At 49.7% G+C, this 12494-nt stretch overlaps 2 protein-coding genes across 2 annotated transcripts in view; one reads left to right on the top strand and one right to left on the bottom strand.

Annotated features, from left to right (window-relative positions):
- Window positions 1-7450, bottom strand: part of LOC137427973 (plakophilin-1) — a 49205-nt gene extending 41755 nt beyond the window's left edge. The window contains exons 1-2 of the mRNA XM_068117846.2: window positions 6747-7450; window positions 5405-5526 (exon numbers count right to left, since the gene is read on the bottom strand). Coding sequence (XP_067973947.2) covers window positions 5405-5526; window positions 6747-7158 — 534 coding nt within the window. The 5' untranslated portion in view covers window positions 7159-7450. The remainder of the gene's footprint in view (window positions 1-5404; window positions 5527-6746) is intronic.
- The window catches only part of LOC144892202 (uncharacterized), a 997431-nt gene that overhangs the window by 66450 nt on the left and 918487 nt on the right, over window positions 1-12494 (top strand). The window lies entirely within an intron of this gene.

Genomic DNA, 12494 nt, shown 5'->3' with positions numbered 1-12494 from the left:
AACTCGTCGAACAAACTTCTGAGAGTCCAAAGGGTGTGCAGATATAATTTCGCTGCCATTGTCCTCTTTTTGACAATGATGGCACCCATGACATCACACATGTGTTTGCATCCAATAATGCACTTCTCTATCTATATATATATATATATATATATATATATAACACAGTTTGTGTGTGTGTGTATGTGTGTGTGTGTAATGTTACCGATAGACTCCTAAACGGAGAGGCTTACGTGCTTGATATTTGACATAGACATGGCCATTGAGCCTGGGACGAACATGGCCGAACTCAAAATATTTGACGATCCATATTTTTTATTCATATTTACCTCAGCGCATTTCAGCGCACGGAATCAACGGAATCAGAGCAGGTGGGCGCTGATTCGCTCAGAGCGATCACGTGATGACGCTATGAACGCTGTGACGCTATGAACGATATGACGCCATGAAAAAGAAAATCGCTATGACGCTATGAAACGCTATGAAACGCTATGACGCTATGACGAAAAAAATCCCTCGCTTTGCCAAGGGGCTCGCTCCCCCCCCCCCCCCGTTCACCTCCCCTCCCCCTCCCCTCCCCCGCCCGGCAATGCCGGGTACTTCTGCTAGTACATTATATTCGCTTGAAGGAAAAAGTTATTTTGGGAAAAAATACTTTTGTTGAATTCGTAATTGACACATGTACAATATTTTAAAGATTATGTTTATTTGTGGAATTATCGGCAATTTCCCTTCAAACTTTGTAGTTGTGTTGGCACGAGGAAAGATAATGTAGTTCTGCAGTCTGAAGGATGTGTTACTCTGTCTAACTGCTTAACAGGCCTGACACTTACATTGTGTGGTGCTGGAGGGTGGAGCTCCTGGTCAGGTGTGGTGAGCACAGAATTAAAGACAAGAAGTTAATTCATATAGCGAGAAGGCCTGAGGCCAAATAAAAGACTGTAAGTGCATAAGAGGTATGGCACTGGCACACATCAAAGTTGTCTCGTATTTGGGTGTAAACTGTCAATAGACTATATAAAGTCACGTGAAAAAGTAAGTACACCCCATGTAAAGTTTTGACTTTTTCAACATATTTCAACATACAGCTATTTGATCCTCATTTCAACAATATTGATAGATAAAGGTGATATAATATAACAAATATCATGAAGCATTTACATTTTGTAGTCCATTGTATAATTTAAATAAACATAAATGCAAATTTCACGTGTAGGAAAAGTAAGTACACCCCTACATTTATCACTACTTCAAATACCTATAGAATCAGGTGCACCAGCTCAGGTGCAAATGATTAGAACAATAGAACATTGTTGGAGAGGATCTTGGAGGAACCTGTCTTATTTAAACCTCAGACATTTAGTTTGGTTTGCTCTTTGTTGTTGAAGTGTGCGGTGTCACCATGCCGAGATCAAAAGAGCTCTGTGAGGCCTTCAGAAAGAAGGTTATAGATGCCAACGAGTCTGGGGAGGGATTTAAAAAGATCTCCAAACAATTTGAAATCAATCATTCGACTGTCCGGAAGATCGTCTACAAGTGGAGAAGATTCCAAACAACTGCCAACTTGTTCAGGCCAGGCCGCCCCAGCAAGTTCAGCCCGAGAGCAGACCGCAAGATGCTGAAAGAAGTCTCGAAGAACCCCAGAATGTCATCACGAGACCTACAGGTAGCTCATGCCACTGGTGATGTCAAAGTGCACGAGTCCACCATTAGAAAGAGGCCGCACAAATTTGATCTACATGGGACGTGTGCCAGGAGGAAACCTTTGCTGTCCAGAAAGAACATCAGGGCAAGACTAAAGTTTGCCAATGAACACCGAGGCAAAGACCAGCACTTCTGGAACAATGTGCTCTGGACAGATGAGTCAAAGGTAGAGCTATTTGGCCACAGTACCAGAAGACATGTTTGGCAAAAACCAAAGACAGCATTTGACCACAAGAACCTGATACCAACTGTAAAGCATGGTGGTGGAAATATTATGGTTTGGGGCAGCTTTGCTGCATCAGGGCCTGGGCAGCTCACCATCATAGGATCCACTATGAATTCTTCATTGTACCAGAGGGTGCTTGAGGATAACGTGAGGCCATCTGTCGGAAAGTTGAAGCTCACCCGAAGGTGAACCTTGCAACATGACAATGACCCGAAACATATCAGTGAATCCACCAAGGAATGGGTGAAAAAAAAGAAATGGAGGGTTCAGGAATGGCCAAGTCAAAGCCCGGATCTAAATCCCATCGAGATGTTGTGGGGGGATTTGAAACGAGCTGTGCATGCAAGAAACCCCTCAAACATCGCACAGCTGAAAGAATTCTGCATGGAGGAGTGGGCAAAAATTTCTCCCAGTCGATGTCAGAGACTATGATATGAATGAATGATCGTTTTAAGGCCATTTTCCCTGCCAGAGCAGGGGTTAGCCTTGCGGGCCCAATGACAATCATGGTTCCCTGTTTTGAGGCAATGTTTTTATGGCCGGATGCCCTTCCTGACGCCCATGATGATGTCAGAGACTGGTGGACAGTTATAAGAAACCCCCTACTTGAGGTTCTTTCTCCCAAAGGGGGCAATACCACCTATTAGAGCCAAGGGTGTACTTACTTCTTCCACATGCGAAATTTGCATTTATGTTTATTTAAATTATACAATGGACTACACAATGTAAATGTTTCATGATATTTGTTATATTATATCACCTTCATCTATCAATATTGTTGAAATGAAGATCAAATCGTTGTATGTTGAAATATGTTGTAAAAGTCAAAACTTTACACGGGGTGTACTTACTTTTTCACATGACTGTATAAACTGTCATCCAGGTGATTTGTAGAAAATGAGTAATAGGGGTGGTGGGGTCTGGAAGATATTTAAGATAATGAGGTCACAAGGTGTTGTGAAGGTGTTTTCATGTCTGAGTTTTGTTACCTGGAATAGGTATCGAATGCAATGTTTGGATTGCAGGCATGTATCAACATATGTTATGTGGTTGTGCTGTATTCAGAATAACCAGTCAGACAGGACATGCAGCCAACAGTCATTGGGCAGGTCCCAGCGAAGTGGACTTGATCGACGGCATTAGAAGGGAGGGTATAACAACCCCTTGGCAAGAGTGGTGTGCCAAACCAGGTAAACGACACAACCCTTTTGTCTCTTATTCAATGTAAGGAACTCAATATAAAAACACAAGAAGAAAAAGACATAAAATGTCATAGCCCCCGTGGTTTTAGTAATTTTGCTGTACCGACCAGTCGGCCATCTTTGGTCCGATTACAAAACAAAATCTTCTGCATATGTACACTCTCATGTGTTGTCGTTGTGCCAAGTTTGAACAAAATCGGTCCGTGCATGTCTAGAAATGGTTGCAGACACGTTTAAGTAACAAAATGGCCACCAGTCGGCCATCTTGGATCTGATCTGGAAACAAAATTACATGCATATGTAGCCCATCATTCGTTTTCTGTGTGCCAAGTTTGAACAAAAATCAAGTACATACATCTCAGAGATATGTTTACGGACACACGCACGGATGGACGGACAGACGAGACCCAATCCATAATTTTTTATCAGCATCTCATCCATCTTTACCGTTTCGATAGAATGAGTTTTTTGAGGCTGAAATGCATGATGGCTTCTCTTATCATTGATGACAAATGCACCAATGACATCATTGGCACACCTGAACTCTTATCCACCTCCAAGGCCTTTATCTGCAGCTACATGGAGTACTGCTCTCCCCTCTGTGCTGGCTCCCCTGCCTCACATCTTCCTCATCTTGACTCCATGGAAACCAAGGCCTTCAAGATTATTGGAATCTCCTGTGATTAACCTGAGACTATGGGCCTACCACTTCGTCATGGCAGAGAGGTCGGTGGTCTCTGTCTTCTACCACCTCGTTTCTCGTCTTGCACCCTCTACCTCTCCATCTGTAAACTTCATGCCCTCGACCACTTCAACTGTAACCCTCACGTTCTCTACCTCTCCACCTGTAACCCTCACGTTCTCTCCCTCTCCACCTGTAACCTTCATGTCCTCTACCTCCTCATCTGTAACCCTCATGTTCCCACCTCGATATGTAGCATCCCCATGATTCATTCCCCGCCCACCCTCTCGTCCCCTCCCCACCTGTAACCCTCATGTTCCCACCTCGATATGTAGCATCCCCATGATTCATTCCCCACCCACCCTCTCGTCCCCTCCCCACCTGTAACCTCATGTTCCCACCTCGATATGTAGCATCCCCATGATTCATTCCCCGCCCACCCTCTCGTCCCCTCCCCACCTGTAACCCTCATGTTCCCACCTCGATATGTAGCATCCCCATGATTCATTCCCCACCCACCCTCTCGTCCCCCTCCCCACCTGTAACCCTCATGTTCCCACCTCGATATGTAGCATCCCCATGATTCATTCCCCGCCCACCCTCTCGTCCCCCTCCCCACCTGTAACCCTCATGTTCCCACCTCGATATGTAGCATCCCCATGATTCATTCCCCCACCCACCCTCTCGTCCCCCTCCCCACCTGTAACCCTCATGTTCCCACCTCGATATGTAGCATCCCCATGATTCATTCCCCACCCACCCTCTCGTCCCCCTCCCCACCTGTAACCCTCATGTTCCCACCTCGATATGTAGCATCCCCATGATTCATTCCCCGCCCACCCTCTCGTCCCCCTCCCCACCTGTAACCCTCATGTTCCCACCTCGATATGTAGCATCCCCATGATTCATTCCCCACCCACCCTCTCGTCCCCTCCCCACCTGTAACCCTCATGTGCCCACCTCGATATGTAGCATCCCCATTATTCATTCCCCCACCCACCCTCTCGTCCCCCTCCGCACCTAACCCTCATGTTCCCACCTCGATATGTAGCATCCCCATGATTCATTCCCCCACCCACCCTCTCGTCCCCTCCCCACCTGTAACCCTCATGTTCCCACCTCGACATGTAGCATCCCCATGATTCATTCCCCACCCACCCTCTCGTCCCCCTTCCCACCTCAGCCATGTTTATGAACCCCTGCACTATAACCACACCCATTGGGCATTTCCGTATATCCAATTAGATTTAATAATAGTAATTACAATGAACGTTACATCAATCCACAATTACTCATTCCACACCAGCATTTTCCAGCCTTACTGGACGAGCACGATATAATGAAAATCAGTTTTCATTGGGATACAACGGAATGTCCTATTGTGGTTACCTTGGGTTTGTTATAAAACCAGGAATCTTTTCCAATACCGTCCTAAACATCTGTCTGACATTCGTAAGTTATTTATCCACAAAAAGGCCCAAACTTGTTCGCAATGTGTGTATTTTCCAACGTGTTGCTTCATTGTGGAACTCCATAACGCACTACTCATAACAAACTATCATCGGATTTAAAAAGGAGACCAATCCTCACGATGCATGCAGCAGGCGTGACACATGATGGGAAGTGGGAAGAGGAGGATCGCCAGTCCCCCACGGGATGTGCGACTCGATCAGACGTACTCCGCGATCTCAACTTCTGCTGGTTTCTGGAACCTGAACATTTCACAAGAAGATCAAACTTTCGATCCACAATCGGGTTCAGGTCTCAATGTTCAAGTTGGACCTGTGGTTACCATCCACAAACTACGACCACAACTAGTTAACCCATTACCTGTGGTTACCATCCACAAACAAGGACCAGCACTTTCTAACCCATTACCTGTGGTTACCATCCACAATCTAGGACCAGCACTTTCTAACCCATTACCTGTGGTTACCATCTACAAACTACGGCCACAACTAGTTAACCCATTACCTATGGTTACCATCCACAAACTAGGACCAGCACTTTCTAACCCATTACCTGTGGTTACCAGCCACAAACTACGACCACAACTAGTTAACCCATTACCTGTGGTTACCATCCATAAACTATGACCACAACTAGTTACCCCATTACCTGTGGTTACCAGCCACAAACTACGACAACAACTAGTTACCCCATTACCTGTGGTTACCAGTCACAAACTACGACCAGCACTTTCTAACCCATTAACTGTGGTTACCAGCCACAAACTACGACCACAACTACTTAACCCATTACCTGTGGTTACCATCCACAAACAAGGACAAGCACTTTCTAACCCATTACCTGTGGTTACCATCCACAAACAAGGACCAGCATTTTCTAACCCATTACCTGTGGTTACCATTCACAAACTACAATCACAACTAGTTAACTCATTACCTGTGGTTACATCCACAAACTAGGACCAGCACATTCTAACCCATTACCTGTGGTTACCAGCCACAAACTACGAGCACAACTAGTTAACCCATTACCTGTGGTTACATCCACAAACTAGGACCAGCACTTTCTAACCCATTACCTGTGGTTACCAGCCACAAACTACGAGCACAACTAGTTAACCCATTACCTGTGGTTACATCCACAAACTAGGACCAGCACTTTCTAACCCATTACCTGTGGTTACCAGCCACAAACTACGAGCACAACTAGTTAACCCATTACCTGTGGTTACCATCCACAATCTAGGACCAGCACTTTCTAACCCATTACCTGTGGTTACCATTCACAAACTACGACCACAACTAGTTAACCCATTACCTGTGGTTACCATCCACAATCTAGGACCAGCACTAATGAACCCATTACCTGTGGGCTGTGGTTACCATTAATAAAGTTCCCTTGTAAAGGTAGCCCCATATCATGGTTAACCCGTGTTAACCCTCCATTGTAACCCAGTACTTACGGTTCAGGAAGAGCGTCGTTCCTCGCGCTGTTCCGTGTTTCGCTAAAAACTCCGCGATCTGATTTTGGACTCGTTGAGCATCCTCTGGGCTGGGCAGGTTAGCCGTGGGCAGGTAAGAGCTGGGCAGGTTAGCCGTGGGCAGGTAAGAGTTGGTCAGGTTGGTCGTGGGCAGGTAAGAGCTGGTCACGTTGGTCGTGGGCAGGTAAGAGCTGGTCACGTTGGTCGTGGACAGGTAAGAGCTGGGCAGGTTAGCCGTGGGCAGGTAAGAGTTGGTCGTGGGCAGGTAAGAGCTGGTCACGTTGGTCGTGGACAGGTAAGAGCTGGGCAGGTTGGCCGTCGGCAGGTAATCAGAGAGCACGTTCCTCGACCATGTATTCGTGGACACGGTCCTTCTCTTGACTGCGCTCTCCATCCTGGAGAAAGGAAGAGGTGACCAAAGGAAGACAGATAACGTGCGGTCGAAGACGAGGAGGAGACCTCAGATGGACCCTCAGGTATTTATCCTTCTGACTTTCATGCCAGATCGTGCTTCCTTCTGTTTGCAGGTGTCTGCCCACGACCTTTTTATTCTGGTCGCCACTCGCTCCCCTGTTGTGTTCAGATCTCCACCCACTCCCCGCCCTCTCCCCCTTCAAAGAGAACTTTACCCTCTTCGCGCTGCCAAGAATCCTCCAAACAAAATCCACTTTCTTCGCCACTTCCTCCTGGACTCGCCCTCGTGATCAAGTCAACCTCATCCAGCTATCTCCAACCTCATCCATTCCTCTCGAGTCTCGAACCTCGTCCATCCCTCTTCCCTCTCCCACCTCGTTCAGCCCTCTCCAACATCATCCATTCCTCTCGAACCTCGTCCTGCCCTCTCCAACCTCGTCCACTCCTCTCGAACCTCGTCCTTCCCTCTCCAACGTCGTCCATCCCTCTTCCCTCTCCAACCTCGTCCATCCCTCTTCTCTCTCCCACCTCGTCCTTCCCTCTCCAACCTCGTCCACTCCTCTCGAACCTCGTCCACTTCTCTCGAACCTCGTCCACTCCTCTCGAACCTCGTCCTTCCCTCTTCAACCTCGTCCAGCCCTCTTCCCTCTCCAACCTCGTCCAGCCCTCTTCCACCTCGTCCATCCCTCTTCTCTCTCCCACCTCGTCCATCCCTCTCCAACCTCATCCATTCCTCTCGAACCTTGTCCTTCCTTCTCCAACCTCGTCCAACCCTCTCCCACCTCGTCTATCCCTCTTCTCTCTCCAACCTCGTCCATCCCTCTTAGACTCTTCAACCTCGTCCATCCCTCATCCCTCTCCACCTCGTCCATCCCTCATCCCTCTCCAACCTCGTCCAGCCCTCTTCCCTCTCCAACCTCGTCCAGCCCTCTCCCACCTCGTCCATCCCTCTTCTCTCTCCAACCTCGTCCATCCCTCTTAGACTCTTCAACCTCGTCCATCCCTCATCCCTCTCCACCTCGTCCATCCCTCATCCCTCTCCACCTCGTCCATCCCTCATCCCTCTCCAACCTCGTCCATCCCTCATCCCTCTCCAACCTCGTCCATCCCTCATCCCTCTCCAACCTCGTCCATCCCTCTTCCCTCTCCAACCTCGTCCATCCCTCATCCCTCTCCAACCTCGTCCTTCCCTCATCCCTCTCCAACCTCGTCCAGCCCTCTCCCACCTCGACCATCCCTCTTCTCTCTCCCACCTCGTCCATCCCTCTCCAACCTCATCCATTCCTCTCGAACCTCGTCCTTCCTTCTCCAACCTCGTCCATCCCTCTCCCACCTCGTCCATCCCTCATCCCTCTCCAACCTCGTCCAGCCCTCTTCCCTCTCCAACCTCGTCCAGCCCTCTCCCACCTCGTCCATCCCTCTTCTCTCTCCAACCTCGTCCATCCCTCTTAGACTCTTCAACCTCGTCCATCCCTCATCCCTCTCCACCTCGTCCATCCCTCATCCCTCTCCACCTCGTCCATCCCTCATCCCTCCCCACCTCGTCCATCCCTCATCCCTCCCCACCTCGTCCATCCCTCATCCCTCTCCACCTCGTCCATCCCTCTTACCTCTCCAACCTCGTCCATCCCTCAACCCTCTCCATCCTCGTCCATCCCTCATCCCTCTCCAACCTCGTCCATCCCTCTCCAACCTCGTCCATCCCTCTTCCCTCTCCACCTCGTCCATCCCTCATCCCTCTCCAACCTCGTCCATCCCTCATCCCTCTCCAACCTCGTCCATCCCTCTTCCCTCTCCAACCTCGTCCATCCCTCTCCAACCTCGTCCATCCCTCTTCCCTCTCCAACCTCGTCCATCCCTCATCCCTCTCCACCTCGTCCATCCCTCTTCCCTCTCCAACCTCGTCCATCCCTCATCCCTCTCCACCTAGTCCATCCCTCTTCCCTCTCCAACCTCGTCCATCCCTCTTCCCTCTCCAACCTCGTCCATCCCTCATCCCTCTCCACCTCGTCCATCCCTCTTCTCTCTCCAACCTCGTCCATCCCTCATCCCTCTCCACCTCGTCCATCCCTCTTCCCTCTCCAACCTCGTCCATCCCTCATCCCTCTCCACCTCGTCCATCCCTCTTCCCTCTCCAACCTCGTCCATCCCTCATCCCTCACCACCTCGTCCATCCCTCTTCCCTCTCCAACCTCGTCCATCCCTCTTCCCTCTCCACCTCGTCCATCCCTCTTCCCTCTCCAACCTCGTCCATCCCTCATCCCTCTCCACCTCGTCCATCCCTCTTCCCTCTCCAACCTCGTCCATCCCTCATCCCTCTCCACCTCGTCCATCCCTCTTCCCTCTCCAACCTCGTCCATCCCTCATCCCTCTCCACCTCGTCCATCCCTCTTCCCTCTCCAACCTTAGCCATTCCTCATCTCTCATCCCTATCCCTCTATTTGAACTCTTCACACGTATCCTCCTCCGTTTCCATTCTTCCCGCCCGGTGCAGACATGTCCGTTACATATTGTTACAGACGCGGTTTTGGATGTTAGTTTACCGAGCGGTTTGGTATGACCGCGTCTGCACAGTTTACCCGATTATACTCGAACGTTGGCCGAGTCGCGCTACGCTAAATCAATTGAGGAAAGGACACAACGGCTGGGTTAAATGACACGACACCAGGGGTACAGTTCTCAAGACCTCCGGAGGAGGTTATAATATTTGTATGCGGAACGTTGAGATTACAAGGACAAGAGGTACAGCATAGGAAGGTGGGCACTTAATCACGGTCTTATAGTAGCCCCGACAGACCACAGATAAACAGGACAAGACTGACTCACACAGGGATTGATGGCAAGGAAGGGCAGGTAGTCGATGGATAGCACAAGGTGCACCTTGGCTCAGGGACAGGATAAAGCGCGGTCCAAAAGATGCAGGGAGGTCTCTCAGCGCTCGGAGGTGGCGACTTCTCTCTTCAAGCTGGGGGCGCATCTGACGTCACGTCCGGTAAGTGGCTGCGTATATCCAGCGGGGAGTGACACGCCCTCGGCTCGTTAGCTCCGCCCCAGATGGAATCGGCCCGCCGCTTCTTATTGGGTGCGAGGGGGTTACCGGGCTCCGCCCTTGACGAGGAGCTGACAGCCAGCCCCTTCGTGGTAACCCCGTAACCTGGAGGTAACCTGGAGCACATGGGCAATGGCGGCTAACCGAGCCGGAGTGAGGACGCCCACTCCCCGCACCGCCGCCGCGCCGCCCCCGCTGTGGTTGTAGTTGTTGTTGTTGTTGTAGTTCCATGAGATGATGGGAGGATGCGGAGATGAGGTTGTGGGGAGGTATTGGGAGGTCCTAAACTCACTACTGGTGCCATACAATCACATTCTGGTGCAACGAAGAGTCAGAATTAATGGAAACGAGTCCTTAACTGACATAGACTAAGAATAACTAGCAAGATGTCCTATAGTTGTCTACGTGAGATGCGGTGAACCTGGGCACGACATTTAATGGGGGAAAAGGGGGAAGGTCGGTTCTACAGAGTGTTGTTTACAGACAATGGGACTAGGGAATGGGGGATTGGGGATAGTTGGGGAGTATTGGGGAAATAGGGGAATATTTACAAGCGGATATGGATGGAGGCCAAATCCCATATCCGCAACATTGCACCCTTCTCTACCTCGGGGCGTCCCGACCCGATAAATTTTTACTTACTTTAGTGTGGCACTCAGATGTAGTTCCCTCTACTATTAACTCTACCCTGAGTGCGACAGTTTTACAGATGTTCACAAATGAGTAAATATGTCCCCCTGCGACGTTGCACCCTTCTCCTAACAGAAACACACCCACAGGATAACCGAATCGCGGAAAGAATCCTCAAACTAAACATACAGCCGGTAGGGAGCATTATTTACATAAGACTACGCTGATATTTACACTACGATCCAGGACCTCTTTTTGGAGGAACACATGCAGATGTTATGCATAGAGAGAGCACGCATGCCAGCATCGATACACCAACCCACGAGTGCTCTGTGGCCTTACGGCCTTTAATAATGTGCAGAGCACCCCGTTCAAGCACCAAAAGCACCACCCCATAACACAGTCAGCACCATCTGGTGCACCAATAAAGCGTTCATAAATCACCGGTGGTGTCGCAGCCGGCCGATGTTCTGCCGCTGGTCTTGCCTTCATGTAGTGCACTTGGCCTTCTTGCTTCTTTCAAAAATAAAGAAAGGCGCCAACCGCGTCCATTTCTTTATTGTGGCCGTCAGGGGGCCAACTATTAGTGGTTCACCTGCATGGCATAGGTGCCACATTGACCCATAGGTCCATCAACGGGTGGTGCTTGCCCGCAAAAGACTGCGGTCCATGGTGGGCGGCCACAAACATTGCGGTCCATATGGTGTATCGATCCCGGCAGCAAGCAGCGAAAGTGCAGGCCCACAACTGCGGAGCCAGCACCTCTCTCTCCTCTCTCTCTGCCCCAAAGCCAGATCCTCGGAGGTGGTAGACAAAAGAAGAAGACAAGTGAGTAAGGTGGTAAGGGCGCAAAAGTGCACGCAATGTAAGGTAATGCCCACTGGGGGCACATGGGAACCAGGTGAGACAGGTACGTTCCTACCGTACGCCCCCCCCCCCACCAGGTAACCTACATTGCCCCTCCCTTACCCCTTACTGTATCCACAAAACACAACACTACCCATAAACATCTACTTTACAAATCAACAACGTCCCTACTGTCTTCCCCGTTCCTCCCATAAACCAAATTCGTCTTCTCTCCCTCCTAACCAATCAAATTTGCCATTTCCAACTCTCATCACAATTTGCCATCTCCAACTCAACATCAAAATTTGCCATCACCAATTCATCATCAGTCCCTCCCAAGGAGGGAAAGATGGAATCACCCCAATGTCTCATCCACGTCGTGATGCGTCTCACAAATCCAACAGCAATTCTCCTTTCCTGCACACAGAACAAAGAAAACACAGGTGTGGAGTCATCATCACCACAGGTAAGTGGCTGCGTATGGTGCGACAGGTTCATCAATCCTAACTATTTCCTAAATGACTTTAACAACTTTACATTACCCGGGGTCTTTCTCTGCCAAACCATTGGCCCTCTTACACTATGGGTTCTAAAAACCAATTCCCATTGACCAAACTGTGGTGCTTTTCAATTTGGGGTCTCACTCCCCCGATTCATCTCCCGGTGCCCTCGCACAATTTCTGGGCCGCGACGTGTAGCTCTCCCAGCCGGTCTACCCACCTGCACACCTCCACCACTGCAGTTGCCTCCGAGCTTACCTGCTCCTTACCCTAACCTATCTACCTGGGGAA

This window comes from Myxine glutinosa, chromosome 5, assembly GCF_964187855.1.
Source record: "Myxine glutinosa chromosome 5, kmMyxGlut1.1, whole genome shotgun sequence".
Lineage (NCBI taxonomy): Eukaryota > Metazoa > Chordata > Myxini > Myxiniformes > Myxinidae > Myxine > Myxine glutinosa.
The sequence above is the reverse complement of the archived record's forward strand: the minus strand, read 5'-3'. Positions and strand labels throughout refer to the sequence as shown.